This window comes from Mustelus asterias, chromosome 8, assembly GCF_964213995.1.
Source record: "Mustelus asterias chromosome 8, sMusAst1.hap1.1, whole genome shotgun sequence".
Taxonomy (NCBI): Eukaryota; Metazoa; Chordata; class Chondrichthyes; order Carcharhiniformes; family Triakidae; genus Mustelus; species Mustelus asterias.
In genome coordinates, this window is record NC_135808.1 from 91,650,463 (window position 1) to 91,672,504 (window position 22,042).

A 22,042-nucleotide genomic window follows, 5' to 3' on the forward strand; every position below is an offset into this window, starting at 1 on the left:
AGAGAATGGTGTTAAGGAAGCACAAAAATTACATTACTAAACTGTTAAATGGTCACATTATGTTCCTTACCACACAAAAAGTACAAAAACTGACATTATAGTGAAAAATATGCTCTGAAACAAGACAGTATGTCCTATCCGGGCGGCACGGTAGCACAGTGGTTAGCACTGCTGCTTCACAGCTCCAGGGTCCCGGGTTCGATTCCCGGCTCAGGTCACTGTCTGTGTGGAGTTTGCACATTCTCCTCGTGTCTGCGTGGGTTTCCTCCGGGTGCTCCGGTTTCCTCCCACAGTCCAAAGATGTGCGGGTTAGGTTGATTGGCCAGGTTAAAAATTGCCCCTTAGAGTCCTGAGATGCTTAGGTTAGCGGGATTAGCGGGTAAATATGTGGGGGTAGGGGTAGGGCCTGGGTGGGATTGTGGTCGGTGCAGACTCGATGGGCCGAATGGCCTCCTTCTGCACTGTAGGGTTTCTATGATTCTATGATTTCTATCCTAAAAAACATTATAGAGTGTCTCAGAGTAATATTTAAATTTTATACTGACATGTTAGTCAGAGAATATCAGCTGAAAGTTAATTTTATTAAGTCATTCAACCCTTTCTTAATACTTTTTTGAAAGACACAATGTTCCCCAAACAACAGTGAGGAAATACAGGACCTGGCAGACTCTTCAAGCATGTAGAACTGGAAGAGTCCAGCTTGATCTCCAGTTTGTGCTGAGTTAGCTTGTGTCAACCCAAATAATAGCAGAGATATTACAATTGTACCCATGCACCAGAAAAGGAGAAAAAAATCAGCAATGTTTCTGGTTATTAAAACTCTGCTCATTCAACTTTTACATAAGGCAAATGAGATGTTGGCAAACTACTGGAATCAGAGGCTTAAAGGCAGCACAGTCCAGCATGACTCAATGCCTTGGAGAGAGCTGGAGATGCAAAAAAAGACATGCCAAGTTTTAATCAAACTATCATTTTCAACAGTACAATGTCATTGCTATTCTCTTGCAGATTACTACTGCTTACTACCATTTGCTGACTTCAAAACTGATCTAGAAAACTAAATTCACAAAAGACACGGAAATGTTCTCACCTGAATCAATTTGCCTTGGATCCACTGTCCCAGAGCAGCAAGACTATCCCGTGGGAATACAGCCCAGATCAGAGTCAAGAAAACAAGAGACACAAAATCTAGGAGCTGAATTATACTCGCATGTTCTGCCTGTAAATCAACAACATCACATGACCAGCATCTTGATAAGTTAGTGGTTATTCATTTCACTGAAAACAAATTGTACTCATATAAATATCATTACAACCGTCAGATCTATGCATGTGTAATACCTCATTATCCACACTCCAATTATCCAGATTTTCCACTGCCTCATTATACTGTCTACTAACACCGACCTGCTCCTATCTGATGTAAATGAATCTCACTACTCATCAAAGATTAAATTAAATCTATTAATTGTATTATACTTGTGTTGATTCCAGGACCTAAAATAGTGCTGTAGCAAGGTCTTCCTGGTCATTAACTAAACCAAACTACAAAACCTCGAGTACACAACTGATATCGCAATCAACTTCTTCAAAAATGGTCTTTATACTTCAACATCTTACACAGTAAAATAGATTTCCTTTTTATTTCAATAAATGAGCTGAGATGTTACTCTTTTTTTAACATGACAGAACAACAGGCAATAACATAGGGTGGTTTGAACTATTTTGAGATATACTGGAATAAAGGAATGCTTTTTTTAGAATGCAACCAAGACCAATATGGATTGTATGTTCCCACTGCACTGCAACAAGGAAAGAAGCGTTGCTTGAAGCACTGCTGAGAAACTATGTGTGGCCAACAACTCACGTGAGAGTAGGAGGGCAACTGCAAAACACTAACCAGAATACATTTAGATTCAATGCAAAGGTAGAATAAGGTAATAAACAGCCAAAGGCGAAAGTGGATTGAAACAAGATTTAGGAGGGGATGCGATATTTAAGATTAACCTAGGCAGAAAAATTAGTAATTGTGACAAGAGTAATCAAAGACGAATCTTTAAAAATGGAAAGAATACACTAGAAAATATTCCTGTAAGATGAAAGGGGCATTTGTCAAAACAGTGGCTTCTGTGGATAGAATTCAGCAGTTAATTTGAAGCTAAAATAGAGAATATTCCAATGTGCTTTATAGACAACAAAGTATCTTTAAATTGTAAGTGCTGAACAAACTCAGCAGGTCTGGCAGCACCCGTGGACAGAGAAAAGGAGATAATGCTTTGTGTCAAATGTGAACCAAAATATGAACCAAGATGCTTCTGACTCGGGAATAAGAGTGCTACCAGCTTAACCTCAGATGACACTGTTACACAATATGACAGGTTCCATATGAACTGCAGTGTGATCAGTGTCATACCAAAAATGATAAATAAAGGAAATATTTTAAACTAGTAAGGAGAAGGGAGGGTCTTCAAGAAATGAAGCAAGCTTAAATATAAATGAAGCAGAAAGGAGAGCATGGGGCAGACTATGCTAAAGGAGCACATAAATAGCCAAGGTATAAATTTTAATAAAACAGGAGGGTAAAAATATAATTAAAAGAGAGAGGAACTAATACTAAAATGATTTAAACCGTATGCAAATCAACAGATGCAGTGTTTGTAACAAGCAGGGAAACTGGAGACAATAACTGGGAGGAACCAGGCAGAGTTGGGATTGCTGAGATAAGGCTACAGAAAAAATGGGCCTTAGAATTAAACATTGCAGGGTATAACATATTTAGAAAAGATAGAGGGGGGCAAAGGTGAGCTGGATTAGCTGGATTTATTACAGATAAGATAGTGGGTATGGAAAAAGTGACAGCCATCAGCAAGACAGAAATAGAATCCATATGAATAGAGATAAAAGATAAAAAAGATCAATCATACTCACGATGGCAGTCTACAAACCAGCAAGTAGTGAACGAAGAAATAGGCAAACAAATGAACAAACATATAATAATATTGATAGGAAATTTCAACTACATCAAAATAAGTTGGCCAGAACATGTGCAACATGGGGCTCCTTTCTAAGCTAGTCTGCAAAAAGTCTAACAGGAGAGGATTCACTGCTGGATCTGATAAAGGGGAATGAAGTAGAACAGACAAGTAAAAGTAGGTGAGTATCTATGCAATACTGACCATAATACATGGTTTAAAATAATAACTGAGAATTAACATGACAAACCTCAGGTTAATAGACTGTAGAAAGGTTGATTTTAAGGGGTTAAGATTAGAACTTGGGGAATTACAGTTTGAGCCTGTATCTATTGGAATTTAGAAAAATGAGAGGCAACCTTATTAAAACCTGTAAGATCCTGAGGGGACTTGACGAGGTGAATGCTGAAAGGATGTTTCTCCTTCTGAGAGTTTAAAATCTGGGAGGTCTCCCATTTAAGACAAAGATGAGACTTTTTTTTCTCTCAAAGGGTCACGAATCTGTGGATCTCTTCCACAGAGAATGGTGGAGTCAGGGTCATGGAGTATTTTGAGTTAGATAGATTCCTAATTGACAAAGGAGTCAAAGGATATATGAGGTAGGAAGGAAAGTGGAATTGAGGCCACATTTTCTCCATTTGTTTCATATTGTTTCTACTCAAATAATAATCTAAAGCCCTCTTCGAATGCCTCAACTGAACCTGCCTCTACCACGCTTCCAGGCAGTGCATTCCAGACCTGAACCACTCATTGTGTGAAAAGGTTTTTTCTCACATCACATTTGCTTCTTCTGCAAATCACTTTAAATCTTTGCCCTCTCGTTTTTGATGTAGAACAGCAATGGAAACCTTTTAAAGTGTTTAACAAAGCACAAGAGAGTACATTCTGCTAAAAACAAGAACTTAAAAACCAATGAGACACCAGGGATAAATAAAGACATTCAGAAAAAACTGAGAGTAAGCAAAGAGATATAAATTATATGCATGGACAGCAGGGGAGAGCATGACAAGGGAGAATAGGAGGGATGGAGAAAAGTAAAAAATAAACTAGGAAGCAAAGCATGAATTATGAAACTAAATTGAAGAATATAAAATAGAATAGTAAAATATTCCAAAGGCACAAATAAAAATACGAAGGTCGAGATGGAAATAGGACTGTGGGATAGTGAGCCAGGTGGAGAGCTAACATTATACTTTTATTTAAGAAGGGAGATAGAACTTGTCCAGCTAACTATGGACTAGTCGCTTAACAGAAAATAATAAAATTCCTGCAAAAGAAGAAAATAGAAAAACACCTAGAAACCATAGAATACTCAACATATCAAAAGGGAAAGCCATGCTTGACCAACCTCACTGATTTCTTTGTGGAGGTAACTGACTTACTGCAGCTGGTGTAATGTATCTAACTTTCCAAAAGGCCCTTAATAAGGTACCACATAATAGACTAACGAATAAGGTCAGAACATGCAGAGTCGGGGGCAATTAACAGAATGGATAGCTAACTAGCTGCAAGATAGAAAGCAAAGAGGGTAGGGGGTAAATGGTAGCAATTACGAGCGGCAAAGGTATAAAGTGGGGTCTCTTAAGGATCAATGAGGGGACCACTATTGTTTACAAGTTATATCAATGGTTTAGAAATTGGAATCAAAAACACAATTTCTAAATTTATAGACAACACTAAATTGGGAGGGATTGTCGACACTAAGGTGGACCAAAATACATTACAAGACATTAATAAACGTTACAAACATTAACAAAATGGGCATGCAATTGGAAAGTTCTTTTCAATCTAGCTAAGCATGAGATATTATATTTTATTAAGAAAAATAAGGATCACATATTACTTAGAAAATAGGAATCCAAACGAGATAGTGGAACAAGTGGATCTGGAAGCGCAAATACACAAATCACTAAAAGCTGTGATGCAAGTCAATAAGGCCATAAAGAAAATGCAAACCAAACACTCTGGCTTATTTCTAGAGGAACAGAGTTGGAAGGTAGAGAAGTTATATTAAATTTGTATTGAACCTTGGTTTAACCTTGGAGTAGTGTGTGCAGTTTTGGTTGCAATATTATAAAAAGGATATAGTAATACCGGAAAGGGTGCAAAAAGATTTACAAGGATGAAACCTAACTGTAAGGTTACACTTACCAGGAAAGGTTGAGTAGACTGGGTACCTTTTTCTCTTGAAAAGAGAAGGCGAAGTAGTGATCAAATAGAGGTCTCTATAATTATGAAAGGTTTTCATAAAGTGGTCATAGAATGTTTCCACTTGTGGGGAAGAACAAAACTAGGTAATCAATAAAAGCTGGCTGGTATACCATTAAAAAGCCTCTACTGAAGGTCTGCAGGAGTCCAGTTTCTGGTTGTTAAGAGAATTAGCCTTCACCAAAATTTTGACCAGTGTGGTAACTTTAATACACAGAATTTTGTGGAAGCTACAACAGACAATGTAAATTTTAATAAATGTGCTTCATTTTTAAGCTTACCGCCAAACAAGTTGCATTTATATAGTATAAAAACAGAAAATGCTTGTAATGCAGGTCAGGCAGTATCTGTAGGACAGAATTAACATTTCACGTCAATAACCTTTCATCACAGCTGGGTAAAGTGAGAGTTATAAGAAGTTTTGAGCAAGGGGTGGGTGGGACAAGGACATGGTAGGATGGAGGACTGCACAGATTCAATGACAGAAGTGTTAGCCCTATGGGGCCAAACGGAATGGTAATGCAGCAAGATAAGAAACAAAAGATAATCCTGAAGCAGCTGTGATACTATCTGAAACAAAAAGAGGAGAAAAACTGAAACATGCAAAGAAACTGAAACAAAATGGGAGCCAAGAGTTTGCAGTCTGAAAATGGTGAACTCAATGTTGAGTCCGGAAGGCCGCAAAGTGCGCAAACAAAAGATGAGGTGCTTTTCCTGAAGTTTGCATTGAGCTTCATTGGAACACTGCAGCAGGCATTTATATAGACCGGAATTTTCCAGCCATTCATGCCCCATCATCACTGCCAGCAAGGACGGAGAATTTGGCACTCCATTCACTGAAGCAGGACCAGAGAATCCCTCTGGCGTGAACGGTCGGAAAATCCCGCCCATAGTGACTTTAACATTGTAATATATCCCAAAGCCCTTCACAGGAACATGAATCAAGCAAAACTTAACACCAAGCCAGAGTTGTGATATTTAGCCAGGTGACTAAAAGCTTGGTTGAAGGTGTCAGTTTAAAAGTTTCTTAAAGGAGGACAGAGGTAGAGGCAGAGAGTTTTAAGGAGGGTAGTCCAGAACTTAGGGCCAAAGCAGCTGATGATAAGGTGGTGAGGTGAAAATCAACTCGAACATCAGATTTCTGAGGGTTCAGGGATAGGGAGGGGTGAGTTTGAAAACAAGGATAAGCATTTTCAAATCGAGGCATTTGCAGACCAGGAGCCAATGTCAACCTGCTTGAGGGCTGGTAAATTGGTATGAATGAGGATACAGGCTGCAGAGTTTTGGATGAGCTCAAGTGTACCGTGCATGCAAGGTGAGAGGCCAGCCAGGAGGAGAGCATTGGAATAGTCTAGTTTAGGGCTACAAATGTTTCGGCTGCAAAGGAACTGAGCTGAATAACAGGTTGATACAAATAGTGCTAAAGAAGTGGAAGTGGGTAGCCCTGGTGATGTAGAAATTATGGGATCAGAAATGTAGCTCAGGGTCAAACTTGACAGTATGCCCAAGGGCACAAAAAAGCTGAAAATAGATGCCAGAGGATAATCTACTTATCACAACGTGCAAGGCTATCTTAAGTTTGTTTAAAATTGATCAACAACTACAGAAATGCTTTCCTAGTTAGATTTTGTTCTTCTCTAATTATAGGTACCATTACTGAGGTGATACTGCTTGGTGCACCGTTATGTGTACAAGTAATGTAAACCAATAACTCAAATGTCGATTATAATACTGCTGTGAGCCAAACCCTCTAACTACAGCAATTGCCAAATGTTTTTCCAGCTGCTACTAGATTTGAATATTGAATGAAGCCCAAATCATGTCTGACCAATAATTTTTCCAGGTGTTAAGTTCATTTCACTAGAATATAGAAGATGCCCCAATCTAATGGTAAAATTGATGTTTCCTTTGGCGAAGGTCTTAGTTAATTTGTGAATACATAATGATTCGAACAATTGACAGCAGTAAGTTGCACTCACCCCATGCGCAAGGAGACAATGAGCCATCTCATGACCTAGAATGCATGCCAGTTGATCAGTGTCTGCTACTGCTTTGAACAGCCCAGTCAAAACAAATACCTGTCCATTCTATGAGAAAAGGAAAATAATTCAATCAGAAAGGCATGCAACATCAATTAGTGATGGGAGGCACTAAAAACTGACAATTTAAATTAATGTTAAATGAGCCTCTCAATATTTTAACTAACAATAATCCACTAAATTTTAGTTATGTTCAAGCTGTTTTGAAGATTAAAAAGTTATATGGTGTAAAATCATAATGTGGAGATGCCGGCGTTGGACTGGGGTAAACACAGTAAGAAGTTTAACAACACCAGGTTAAAGTCCAACAGGTTTATTTGGTAGCAAAAGCCACACAAGCTTTCGAAGCTCTAAGCCCCTTCTTCAGGTGAGTGGGAATTCTGTTCACAGAGTTTATAAAGACACAGACTCAATTTACATGAATAATGGTTGGAATGCGAATACTTACAACTAATCAAGTCTTTAAGAAACAAAACAATGGGAGTGGAGAGAGCATCAAGACAGGCTAAAAAGATGTGTATTGTTTCCAGACAAGACAGCCAGTGAAACTCTGCAGGTCCACGCAACTGTGGGCGTTACAAATAGTGTGACATGAACCCAATATCCCGGTTGAGGCCGTCCGCGTGTGTGCCGAGGCATGGTACATTGGGGAAACTATGCAGACGCTGCGACAACGGATGAATGAACACCGCTCGACAATCACCAGGCAAGACTGTTCTCTTCCTGTAGGGGAGCACTTCAGCGGTCACGGGCATTCGGCCTCTGATATTCGGGTAAGCGTTCTCCAAGGCGGCCTTCGCGACACACGACAGCGCAGAGTCGCTGAGCAGAAACTGATAGCCAAGTTCCGCACACACGCGGACGGCCTCAACCGGGATATTGGGTTCATGTCACACTATTTGTAACGCCCACAGTTGCGTGGACCTGCAGAGTTTCACTGGCTGTCTTGTCTGGAGACAATACACATCTTTTTAGCCTGTCTTGATGCTCTCTCCACTCCCATTGTTTTGTTTCTTAAAGACTTGATTAGTTGTAAGTATTCGCATTCCAACCATTATTCATGTAAATTGAGTCTGTGTCTTTATAAACTCTGTTTGTGAACAGAATTCCCACTCACCTGAAGAAGGGGCTTAGAGCTTCGAAAGCTTGTGTGGCTTTTGCTACCAAATAAACCTGTTGGACTTTAACCTGGTGTTGTTAAACTTCTTACTGTAACATCATAATCCAGAGTGTTTGAAATTTCCTTGTTACTGGAGATGAAATAAACTAGCCATCAGTTTGGTTCAAATTCTTTCATGGCAAATTGTTGCTCATCTCTGCACAATGCCCAGGACTGACTAATCTTATGGAACACAATCAGTGGTTGAGAGAGTGGGAAGGGAAATGGGGAAAATGAACCAGTCCACAAGGTAACAAATGGTGGAGTGCATTTCAAAAAAAGCACACTTTAGGGTACACAGTAGAAATTCTATAGTTTATGATATCATCCTAAAACCAAGGGGTACAAAATTAATTTCCATAGCAACATCTGAAGTGGTAATACAGAGGCCCAGTGCCACTTTGCTGTGGTGCATAGCGCTGCTGGTCACTGCCAGCTCAATTTCTTCAAAGCAAGACCCACATAGGCATCGTCAGCCTGTGAAGCAGCACTATCCTGATGTCACACATCAACCCGGCTACCTTATCTGGACCACTGCAAACAACAGGTTCAGAGATCCAAGGTGAGTCCTGCCCTAGCATTCCATAAAGGGCTCGTCACTCAAATTGCAAGTAAGGTACTTTTTCCAATTTTGGTTATTGCAAGGAGTCCGAAAGTACTCGAGTGTTTTTGGTGGTGCTGTGGTGAGTTCCTGAATTTGCCAGATAATGTTACTGCATCCTGACAGGGAGGGCAGCAGATGTGGTGATCTGTCCACACAAAGGCTGAAAAAGTACGGGGGAAGCAGTGTCAGTGGCTCTGGGTCTACAGGACAATGGGCAAGATGGAGCAGAGGTTGCAGAGGTGAAACTCTGGGTCACACCCTCTGCCAACTTGGAGCTGGACTCCTACATGCTCTTTGATCATGACAGGATGCTTTTCAGCAGGCCAGCCAATGCATCCAGTGAGCATGTCCATTCGTGCTCTCCTGTATGTCACCCCGATGAGGTCCTCAACTGAGTTCTTTGCAGCAGATACTGTCTGCAACCTTGCTCTTTGGGAAGCTGACAAATGAATCATTCTTTACCCAAGGCCTGGCTGGTGCCCAGTCATGCCCATATGACTCACCACATGCTGATGTCAACTCTATACTAGCCACCAAAGTATATGCAGTGGCATTTTTGGAGCTGGTGGGCATGAGAGTAAGTTCAAGGAACACAGGACCTCTTCATTGGTGTCCTTCCTCCATGGGCAGGCAGCGGTTCTTGGGTGTCTCAAGGAAATCAGAAAGGGAAGGTTGTTCTTAGGAAATGGGGCTGGGTGGGTGATACCACCTGCAGCTTGTTTGTCATGTCAATTAGCAGTATGAGATGCAAGTGGAGGACAAATATAAGGCAGCAAATTGCAACCATTCTTCATGTTCTCTGAGACATGGTTGACACAGACTCTATCACTACTGGAACCATGAGGGGAGGCAATGGCCTAGTGACATTATCGCAAGACTATTAATCCAGAAACTCAGCTAATGTTCCAGGAACCCGGGTTCAAATCCTGCCACGGCAGATGGTGGGATTTTAATTCAATAAAAAACATCTGGAATTAAGAATCTACTGATGATCATGAAGCTATTGTCGATTGTCAGAAAAACCCATCTGGTTAATTAATGTCCTTTAGGGAAGGAAATCTGCTGTCCTTAACTAGTCTGGCCTACATGTGGCTCCAGAGCCATAGCACTGCCCTTTGAAATGGCCTAGCAAGCCACTCAGTTCAAGGGCAACTATGGATGGGCAATAAATGCTGGCCAGCAGTGATGCCCACGTCCCATGAATGAATAATTTTTTTTAAATGATGCTGAAAAATAGTTCCTCCATAGAAGATGAAGAAGTACTTGTCTCCCCATCAATTCTACTCTGTTCCCTTTTATTATGTGTCCCCTTGTCCTTGGCAGAAATTGTGTGGCAATTTCCTGTGTTTGGGTGATGTTCCTGCCTTAACTGAATAGCTGAAAGTAATTGCAGGAGGTGATAGTGAGTCCAGTAACATTGTTAGATGTCGGAGGATGAGATGGAGTTTATGGTTGTTAGATATGTGCCATTGTGCCAAGGCCTACTGGTGGACAAGTGAAGGCGATATGGTGTATTGAGCAGGGTGGGAATCTGGTGGGGTGGTGGGTAGATGTTATGTGAAGATGAATTAATTGACCTTGACCACCCATGCAATGCTGCAAGAGATGGTGGGAATTTATTTCCCTAACAACCACTCACACCTTCTGAAAGTCATCTATGGGGCCTCCTGGTCCTCTGCAGAACAAAGGTATCACCCCTCCTGTCCAGGTCACCACTAATGTTTCCAACCTTACATCCATCACAAATGAGAACTCTCTCGTCCTGATGGTCAATTTTCCAGCATTCGCATTCCACCAAAGAACAAAGAACAAAGAACAGTACAGCACAGGAAACAGGCCCTTCGGCCCTCCAAGCCTGTGCCGCTCCTTGGCCCAACTAGACCAATCGTTTGTATCCCTCCATTCCCAGGCTGCTCAGAATATTATTCTGTACCGTTCCCTTTCAAGAGTGACAGCCTGCCTTTCAGAAGAAGAAATTGGCTGCTCTAAGTGGCACCTGCAAAATGCTGATTGGCCTCCTACTGAGCACAGAGGTGGGGGTAGCATGGTGCTACAGTGATTAGAACTGCTGCCTCAGTGCCAGGGACCTGGGTTTGATTCCCGGCTTGGGTCACTGTCTGTGTGGAGTCTGCATGGGTTTCCTCCGGGTGCTCCAGTTTCCTCCCACTGTCCAAAAGATGGGCTGGTTAGGTGCATTGGCCATGCTAAATTCTTGGACCCAATTGGTTACATGCTATAATCATGCAGATAAGGCGGGCGCACCAAATTTGCATGCTGCCCACCTCATTCAGAATCAGCAATCACAGGTCAGAATGCCAACCCCACACCTAAAAACTGGGCCCAAGGTATGTTACTGATTGGAGCACAGTCTTGACCTATGCAATATCACTTATATTTGCTGATGTTATTTGGTAGGTTTGAAGGAAAGAAAGGATAGAAACTATTGGCCTGAATTTTCTAATGGTGCACATCAACTGCAAAATAGAACCTCTGCTTGTCACAGAGATAGCCTCCTGCTCAGTCTGAATTTAAATGGGAGGGGTGGTCTTCTAGCTTTATGCAAGGAAGTTGAGCTGCAGTGGGAGAAAAAAGACAAGACAGCTGCCAAATTTGCAGAAAAAATATTTTTTTGTAAAATATTGTTCTGTTCATCAGACTTGTGTACAACCTCGTGCAACGAACATCTGCACAGGCTTCCTTTCTTCAATCCTCCTAGGATTCATCTGCTGGCTGTTCAAACTAGCATTTAAATTCTGTAATATTAACATACACCAGGTGTATAGACAGACATGTCAACTGAAGACCAGAAAACCTGCCCCATCCAGTTAACAATGCAACCACATGCATCATGGACAGATTAATTTATTTTTAATGGCGAATAATTTTCTTCATTGAATTTTTAAAATAATCTTTTTTCAGGGTCGAAATATTTTTAGGGCAGTGAACTCTCAATTCCACCAATAGTGAGTCAGTTTGAAGTCAGTACGTGTCACACAGAACCTGTCCATCCCTTCTAGTAAATGTGGTCAGGCTATGGTAGCAATCAATAGTCAAGAAACACAACCATAAGCACAAAGAAAAACACCCAAAGCAAGTGTTTTGCCACCGGCACACATCACTGATGGTGCAGATCAATCCTTTTGAGTACTGAATGTCAATTGGAGCTTGCACAGTTGTTAAATGATTTTGGCAGCATAATCATTAGTTGTTCTATTTTTAGCTATCATATATATTAATTCCCAATTCTCCCAGCCAATCATGTCCTACAAACACAGGAAATGGGTCACTGACCTGTATCCAGTGAGCAATCAATTTCATATTTAGGTTAGTTTTACAGATTGGAAATACTACTTCAGATGTTGAGGTATATTTTCTCTGTTTAACAAGATGTTGATTGTTGTAATACTATAATTATATTTAACTTGAGATAGAACTTTGCAATCTTGTACATCTGATCCAAATGACATCTTGAAATCCTAAATTTTATGTACTTTTTTCGAGAGTAAATGAGGTTCTAGTTCAAGGAAACTCTCTTTCCTGTATTCTTCAGCTATGTTAAGTGATGCACATGTTGCATGAGAAGGCCCAACAAGCTGGGATTGGGAACTTGCCAATACAGGAGAGACTGATAATGAAACTGTACCCCCTTCTTAATGATGTGGACCTGTCCACTGGGGCATTGTACTCCCTTCATTTGTAGATGATTAATGGTAACTGCTAAAATTTACAATTATTGTCGCTGGAAGGAGTTGATTAAATATATTTTTCAACTATATTTTAGTACAAAATTCTAATTGGCACTTATTATTGTCCTGATTGGGTGTATAAATCAGCATAGAGCATAGCTTTGTAGGGATTCCAAATTAAGTGGAATATGGAACTGATTAAGTTGAACACTTAACAAAAGCTGAAATGTTGGAGACATTTCACTGATTAAACATTGTAATGACCTAATAACTGCAGAGTAATACTATCAAGTAAACCACAGGAGGATATAATAAGGAAATTATTTTTCAATTGTAATGCAGAATTCATAACTGAATTACATAATATAACTCTGATACAGTCAAGGTCCTCAATAAAACTGCTAATGTGGTATATTAAATGTTTACATTTTTAGCCTGAAGCTTTTTCACGATTTCTTTCTTACCGGCATGACAAAAGCATTTATCTCTGGATCTTCAACAACGTTAATACTCCACTTTGTTTCAGAAACTCCTGGGATATCTTTGTTTTTTTCAACCAGCTGGTTGAAAACAAAGTGAGTGGTCTCATACATTGGGTCAGTCACAGGCAGAAATTTATCCTTATAGCTCTCTAGCACCTAAACACAGGGAGGAACGAATGAGAAACAAACACGATTTCAGTGTCAATTCTTCAAGATAAAGTACACTCAACAATTCATTTAAAAAAGTTAGATAATAATTAAGCAGTATGGTTAAGTGTTTTTCTCCCCGAGTCCGTTTGATTGCCATGCCTTGCCATGACTAAGCCTGCCTTCTGCCTGGACTCCAACAATAAGCCACCATAAGCCAGGTATTGGAAGATGTAAACAAATAGCGGAGGCATGCTTTCCGCTCTTACTTCCTTCCAAAGTGCCACAGTTAGTTCAGAAATTAAGTTCAATGAAGGTCATAAAAGCTGCAATATTCTATTCCAAAAATCTGGTGCTCCAGTAGGAAATCTAACCTCGGCAATACCATTAGTCAAATGACCACTCAAGCGATGGTAATCCTGCCCACAGTGACTGCCTCCCTCAACATTTCTGACATATCCTCCTCCCTTTCAAAAGCTCCTTCCCTACAACTGTGTGACTGACAGTCCCTTTTTTTTTTGCTTCCCCCACCTTTGAGCACTCCGAGACATCTCGAGGAACAGAATGAACACTGCAAACTTGTAAGTTTTCCTAAAAAAAAATTAATCGTCTGTGAAGTGCTTTGGAGGAGGTCTTGTGGCACAGTGGGTAGCATCCCTACCTCTGAGCCAGAAGCTCTGGGTTCGAGTCCTACCCCTGGACTTGATGGCCAAGGAAGGTGTGTTCATAATGCTGCCAAACAGGTTGAATATCAACCCGCAAAATCCTTCCAACACGCCAACGGCAGATGGTAAGAGCAGGTGAGACTCCTGGTCAGCCAGGCTGGATGTGGAGTGGCGCCCCTCAAGCTATAAGCCTCCAGCAGCAGACTAGCAACCTGTTCCAGGAATAACTAGCTATGGAAACCGATGAAAGTCTGCCTTAGTGCACCACTAGGTGTGGGAAGAGAATCGGATTGAAAGTGCTTTGGGACTCTCTGAGGCAATGAAAGGCACTGCAGAATTCTAAGTTTTCTTTCTTTCAGTATTGTTCTTAGTGCATTGCATGCAATAAAATACAGTGCAATGTTAAGATGATTCTTGCAAGACATACATCCAACTACACTCACTCACAGCAGACTATGATAAGCCCTATACTGATAGATGGCAACTGTGCTACTGTCAATTGCAAAGCGGCTTTATGAAAAATGTCTAATCTATAATTTGTTGTGTAAGAGAGTAGTAATAAGCCGAGCCTGATACTTCAGAATTGACCTACATTTCTCAAATTCTCATAATTAATAATTACAGCAGGTATATAGCTTTCTTTGTGAACACAGTTTGCAAAAAAATTACTTTGTGAAAGAAGAGTATTGACATCAGTTAGTTTAATCGTAACCAACCAAATCCCCCATGTTAAAAATAATTACTTCACACTTTTCTTTTACCTCCATCATCTTTCCAACATCAATCATTATAAATAGAAAAGGAAATTTCCTAATTATTGGATGTTTCTTAGCATGTTTCGAAGATCATTCCAGTTATTAAATGGTTTTATTGTCACTGTTTCCTTTTTGTTAAATTTCTTTCACATTTCTACTGAATGAACTTTTAAAAAAAAAATCGGGTGCTATACTTTACTGGTACTTTGCACTGAGGTAAATGTATTTGTGTTCCAATCACTTGACAGTCTGACAAGCTATTATTTGGTGATCTTGGGGGTCTTCGCTCCATTATGTGGCAAATTATTTCTGGTGTACAATATATAATCAAAAGTGCATTGCTGCTAAGCGCCCTGGTTTTACCTACAGCATACAGTGAAGAAATTCTTGTATTTAAACAATGCCCTAAATAGAAATACCGTCTGAATTTATGGCTTTTCATTAAAGGAATGGATGATAGATTTAAAACTGTATTTAATCCTTCTACAGTTTTCAGAATTGCAAAGAATAACCATTGCCATTTGATGGTCTTGAAAAAATGGATGCATTTTTGCTGACATTTATTTCCAAATGGAAAGGCCAGAGACAGTGCATCTGGCTGCTGTCTTCTCGATTTGTTCCAGGAGTTTGAAGACATACTCCATCCCAACAATAGAAAAAACATTGAAAAATCCTTTTTAGGACCTTAACCCCATTTCCGCTGTCTGTATTGTATAACTGGCTTACTGGAAACTGCGTCTGACAACCATCCTTTATTCTAAATCTGTTTTTGCATAATTATTAGCTCGTTTTGTTCCTAAAACAATGAAATGATAAATACAACAATGTTGTATTTAGCTAAACCGTAAGAAGATGAAGTCGTCCTTTATTTGCAACGCTGTGAATGATAAAGGTGCTAACCTTAACCCATTTCCATAATGTAAAGTGCACAACTCGATCAATTTTTAATGCCTCTAAAATATATGTTTTCAGTTTATTAGTTTCAGCAAATATCTATATTCCATACATATTTAGAAAACAAGTGACAGTGGCACACCACTAACTCATGAATTTGTCAATTTGCAAATGTTTTTTTCGAGAAGTGATGTTGTACAATATGTTGGATTACTGAATTGTTAATCTCAGCCTTGTTGCCAACCAACATTCAGGTGACATAGAGAAAATAGTTAGCAAAAGGGACATTGTCCCCACCCAGTCACAATGGAAGGAAGGCTAAAATCCAAGTAAAATATTGCCGAATGTGTGAGGCATTGAAATTTGATATTTCAATGCTTAGCCAATAATGAAATATCTTTAAAAATCAAGAGTTGGGTAATGCAAGCTGATTGTGCATCAAATTTTAAAAATATTAAAAGCAGAATACTGAGATTTCTAGAAATCTAAAATGAGGACAAAAATGCTGGACTCATCGGCAGTAAGGGAAAGGGAATAATGATTCAGTTTGAGGACCTTCGTTTCTCCCTCCACAGATGCTGCCTGATCTGCTGAGTAATTCCAACCTTTTCTGTTGTTATGTAATATAAAATTCTATGACTGATGTAGGTTTGGCTCCTTTTTTGACTATAATAATATCAAATGTCATTTAGTTACTTGAAAAGCAATTACGCTTCAGTTTTTCTCTGTCCCTATCACATGTTTTCCAGTCTTCTCTCTGTTGCAATATGTTCTTTTATGGTTATTGCTACCACTGAGATTCCTCCCTTTCATTTCTACTATTTGCATAATCTCCTACTTGAATTCATTTCTTTATTTCAGCTTAAAATTGTGAAACTCCTTACCTCCCTCAGTCTTCAATTTCTCCTATAGACTTTTAAAAGCCAAGTTTGGCGCCACCTAACCACTATTTCGTCATTTATACCATTTCTCCTTTAGCAACCTTGACGTTGTCCTTGGCTTTGAGCCTTGTATCTGCGGCATATCTAATTAAAATATAGATAAAATATACCCTGAAATGAAATATGGGAATAATTACTATATTAATGTTGATGCATGTTTTTTTCTCTATTTGCTATCTTTGGTATAAAGTAAAATATTAGAGAAAGTGAAATGGATTTAACGGGGTGCTACAGTTCCCCTTAGTTGGGAGTGGTTGGGGAGGGGATTTGATCCAGCAAATGTAATGGCGAAATGACTATTAATATTTAGGATACCCGCCTTCTCGCGGTCAGGAAGGCCTGCCTCAGATGTTGTCGATGGGGAGGGAGGCTGAGAATATCTTGTTCCACTTTGGGGGAACCCTCCCTTGAACACATTGGGTCTGTGAAGGAGGCCCCCCCACCACCAACTGATGTATGGAAACCTGGAAAGCTTCTGGGCTGGTTGCTTGATGCGGGCCTCTCCCACCACCAGATAAAGCTCTGTGGCAGTGGGAATTGCCCACTTAAGGGCCTCAAATGGTCCAATGTCACCATGCGAATTATACAATTGCAGTGGGAGCACGGATAGGCAGGCGGGTAGTGGGCAGATCATCAGCTGGATTTAACGTGCCCCTTCTTGCCAGTGGGGAACCATTAAATTCAGCTCTCTATTTTATGATTGCATCTACTTCCTCAGTAAATTGAGAGAACAGAGGAAACTGTAGCCTTTTGCTGTTGGATAACAAAAGAAAACCTTTCTAAAAGTTTTAAAGTGAATTTTAAAATACATTTTTAAAACAGTGCTCAAATAAGGAAGCATTTTTATAATTGCAGATTGTGCTGCAGGAATAGTAAAATAATCTTATTATGATTAAGTTTAGTAGAATGCAAATTAAGAAGCAATTGATCCAACTGTAAAAACAGCACATAAATCAACTTGCTTACATTTATCGGAATCCTGAATTTCCTGGAGGGTGTAGCTGTCGTCAGTATTTGGTTATTTATATTTTGCTTTTATTGATTTAATTATGACAGAAGGCTTCAATTTTATACACATAAATGCACAAAGTTTTCTGAATACAAGTGGTGAACACAGGCACAAGTGGTAATGTGGGGGTATGATATAATAGCATTAGCAGAGATGTGTTATAGTCTAGAGCAGGACTGCGAGCTAAAGATTCTTGGATTTAAATATTGAGGGATATTGTAGGGAAAAAAGGTGTAAAATAAGGATGATATAGAGTTGATGGAAAAGGTGAGACCATTTAAAGTTATTGAACAGATAACAAAATGAAGGGCAAGATTAATTAGGGATTGATTAGAGTCAAGAAATCTTCTCGAAAAGTATGAAGAAATGGTGGACATACTAAATTAGTCAATTTCACAGAAGACAGTGATAATGGAATTGCAAAGGCACAGCGATACTAGCGTTGGAAAGGGTCCAGAAGAGGTTCACAAGAATGATCCCTGGAATGAAGAGCTTGTCGTATGAGGAACGGTTGAGGACTCTGGGTCTGTACTCGTTGGAGTTTAGAAGGATGAGGGGGGATCTTATTGAAACTTACAGGATACTGCGAGGCCTGGATAGAGTGAATGTGGAGAGGATATTTCCACTAGTAGGAAAAACTGGAACCAGCGGGCACAACCTCAGGGTTAAAACAGAGATGAGGAGGAATTTCTTCAGCCAGAGAGTGATGCTTCTGTGGAACTCTTTGCCACAGAAGGCTATGGAGGCCAGGTCATTGAGTGTCTTTAAGACAGAGATAGATAGGTTCTTGATTAATAAGGGGATCAGGGGTTATAGGGAAAAGGCAGGAGAATGGGGATAAGAAAAATGTCAGCCATGATTGAATGGTGGAGCAGACTTGATGGGTCGAGTGGCCTAATTCTGCTCCGATGTAGAAACATTGAAATCCTACAGTACAGAAAGAGGCCATTCGGCCCATCGAGTCTGCACCGACCACAATCCCACCCAGGCCCTACCCCCATATCCCTACATATTTAACCCGCTAATCCCTCTAACCTACGCATCCCAGGACACTAAGGGGCAATTTTGGCCAATCAACCTAACCCGCACATCTTTGGACTGTGGGAGGAAACCGGAGCACCCGGAGGAAACCCACGCAGACACGAGGAGAATGTGGAAACTCCACACAGACAGTGACCCAAGCTGGGAATCGAACCCAGGTCCCTGGAGCTGTGAAGCAGCAGTGCTAACCACTGTGCTACCGTGCCGCCCTAGATGGTGCAATTAGATAGGAGAAGAATACATAAAGAAGTCGTAGTACTAAAAGGTTGGTGGAGCTGAAAGAGGGCCAACGTGGCATGCGTCCTAGAATACTGAGGGAATTCAGAAAGGAAATAGCAGATGCTCTTACTTATAGTTTTCAAACATCATTAAATATGTGATTGAAAGAGGAAAGGGAAAAAAGTAACAATTGACCAGTCATGCTAACATCAATAGAAGCAAAGCAACGAATGGTCACAACACAGGTTAGTAACACAGGTTAATTTAAGGGAGCCAACATGGATCTGTGAAATGAATGTCATGTGCAGCAAATCTGAAAGAAATACTTGAGGAAAGAATGCAATGAATTGATAAAGGAAATACAGCACACGTGATGCTTATGAATTTTCAAAGTCAACTGATAAGGTGCAACACAGACAAATCAGAAAATAATGATCAATAAATGGATTTTGGACTTGAGGGATACAAGTTGTGATGTTCAAAGGCAGTGTAGGGTCATTACTGCTCTCAATAAGATGAGATCTAGACAGAGATATTGGAAGTACAACATCAAATATTTGCACCTGATCAAAAATAGTAAGCATGCCTAACCGTGAAGAGATCAGGGATATATGGATGCATATGTCTAAACTTCAGGAAGACACAAAAATACGTTTTCAAGGAAGATTCGACAGTCATTATGAGAATTGGCTGAACTGTATCTTGCAAGAGGTATTGATGAATAGTGCATTAGTTTATTCAGATAGATTGAGGTAATTTTACACAAAATGGCCTAGCAGACAGAAATGCAAAAAATAGTTTATATCTGCACTGCAGAAGGAAAAGAATGGTGGAGGTTGCCAAGCAGGAACCATTAGGAATTCACCAAGGCTCCTTCAACAGCACCTTCCAAACTCCCGAAACTACCGAGAAAGGCAAAGGCAGGAAAAGCATGGGAATACCACTACATTCAAGTTACCCTACAAGTTTCTCACCATCCTGACTTGGAACTATATCACCGTTCTTTCGCTATCGTTAGGTCAAATTCCTGTAATTCCCTCCCTAATAGCACTGTGGATGTATGCACGCCTAAAGGACTGCAGCAGTTCAAGAAGGCGGCCCATCAATACCTTCTCAAGGGCAATTAGGGATGGGCAATAAATGCTGACCTTGCCAGCTATACTACATCCCAAGTACTGATTTTTTTAAAAATAAGGCAGTGGGGCCTGAAATGGCTCCAACAATTCTGTGACTCTCTGAACTCAAGGAAGATACAAATATGGCAGAATAAAACACCATATGGCGGCTGCCTGAAAACACTGGAAGAATCCTGTAGCACACACATTCAACCAAATGTAAAACGGCCACAGAAAACATGGAGGACGACTAAGTTGTAGGATACAAAACAGCAGAGGATATGAAGGAGGCTAGATTTCTATCCGCCACAGGAAGCCAGGAACAGCAGCATTTGAAGAGATGGGGACAAATATATTCAGGATGCAAAAAAATTAAAAGAGAGCAAAATAATCAAATAAAAAAGCTTAATGTTCAAATGAAAGGGAGCTAGAAATTAAATTGTGGATAGGTTAGATCACTTGCACACAGTGCAGCCAGCAATGGGTACATTGATATTTCTATATTTACATTCAGTATCGGATTAACACTTTAAAGTCCTATTAGGTTGCCATCTACTGACTCATAGAGAAATACAGTAAGAAGTTTAACAACACCAGGTTAAAGTCCAACAGGTTTATTTGGTAGCAAAAGCCACACAAGCTTTCGAGGCTCTGAGCCCCTTCTTCAGGTGAGTGGGAATTCTGTTCACAAACAGAACTTATAAGACACAGACTCAATTTACATGAATAATGGTTGGAATGCGAATACTTACAACTAATCCAGTCTTTAAGAAACAAAACAATGGGAGTGGAGAGAGCATCAAGACAGGCTAAAAAGATGTGTATTGTCTCCAGACAAGGCAGCCAGTGAAACTCTGCAGGTCCACGCAACTGTGGGAGTTACAAATAGTGTGACATAAATTCTGATTCTAGGATCGCATGATAAAGACTCAGGAGGAAAAAAGCAGAAATATTTATGTGAAATAGTGTGACATAAACCCAATATCCCGGTTGAGGCCGTCCTTGTGTGTGCGGAACCTGGCTATCAGTTTCTGCTCCGCGACTCTGCGCTGTCGTGTGTCGCGAAGGCCGCCTTGGAGAACGCTTACCCGAATATCAGAGGCCGAATGCCCGTGACCGCTGAAGTGCTCCCCAACAGGAAGAGAACAGTCTTGCCTGGTGATTGTCGAGCGGTGTTCATTCATCCGTTGTCGCAGCGTCTGCATAGTTTCCCCAATGTACCATGCCTCGGGACATCCTTTCTTGCAGCGTATCAGGTAGACAACGTTGGCCGAGTTGCAAGAGTATGTACCGTGTACCTGGTGGATGGTGTTCTCACGTGAGATGATGGCATCTGTGTCGATGATCCGGCACGTCTTGCAGAGGTTGCTGTGGCAGGGTTGTGTGGTGTCTTGGTCACTGTTCTCCTGAAGGCTGGGTAGTTTGCTGCGGACAATGGTCTGTTTGAGGTTGTGCGGTTGTTTGAAGGCAAGAAGTGGGGGTGTGGGGATGGCCTTGGCGAGATGTTCGTCTTCATCAATGACATGTTGAAGGCTCCGGAGGAGATGCCGTAGCTTCTCCGCTCCGGGGAAGTACTGGACAACGAAGGGTACTCTGTCCACTGTGTCCCGTGTTTGTCTTCTGAGGAGGTCGGTGCGGTTTTTCGCTGTGGCGCGTTGGAACTGTTGATCAATGAGTCTAGCGCCATATCCTGTTCTTATGAGGGCATCTTATGAGGGCATGGTACATTGGGGAAACTATGCAGACGCTGCGACAACGGATGAATGAACACCGCTCGACAATCACCAGGCAAGACTGTTCTCTTCCTGTTGGGGAGCACTTCAGCGGTCACGGGCATTCGGCCTCTGATATTCGGGTAAGCGTTCTCCAAGGCGGCCTTCGCGACACACGACAGCGCAGAGTCGCGGAGCAGAAACTGATAGCCAGGTTCCGCACACACAAGGACGGCCTCAACCGGGATATTGGGTTTATGTCACACTATTTCACATAAATATTTCTGCTTTTTTCCTCCTGAGTCTTTATCATGCGATCCTAGAATCAGAATTTATGTCACACTATTTGTAACTCCCACAGTTGCGTGGACCTGCAGAGTTTCACTGGCTGCCT

General features: G+C 40.8%; 1 protein-coding gene across 5 annotated transcripts in view; it reads right to left on the reverse strand.

The window, feature by feature from the left end:
- oma1 (OMA1 zinc metallopeptidase) overlaps positions 1-22,042 on the reverse strand; it is a 60,124-nt gene that overhangs the window by 18,897 nt on the left and 19,185 nt on the right. For all 5 annotated transcript variants that reach the window (XM_078218484.1, XM_078218482.1, XM_078218483.1 and 2 more), the window contains exons 4-6: positions 13,133-13,306; positions 7,160-7,267; positions 1,091-1,219 (exon numbers count right to left, since the gene is read on the reverse strand). In XM_078218484.1, the coding sequence (XP_078074610.1) occupies positions 1,091-1,219; positions 7,160-7,267; positions 13,133-13,306 (411 nt within the window). The remainder of the gene's footprint in view (positions 1-1,090; positions 1,220-7,159; positions 7,268-13,132; positions 13,307-22,042) is intronic.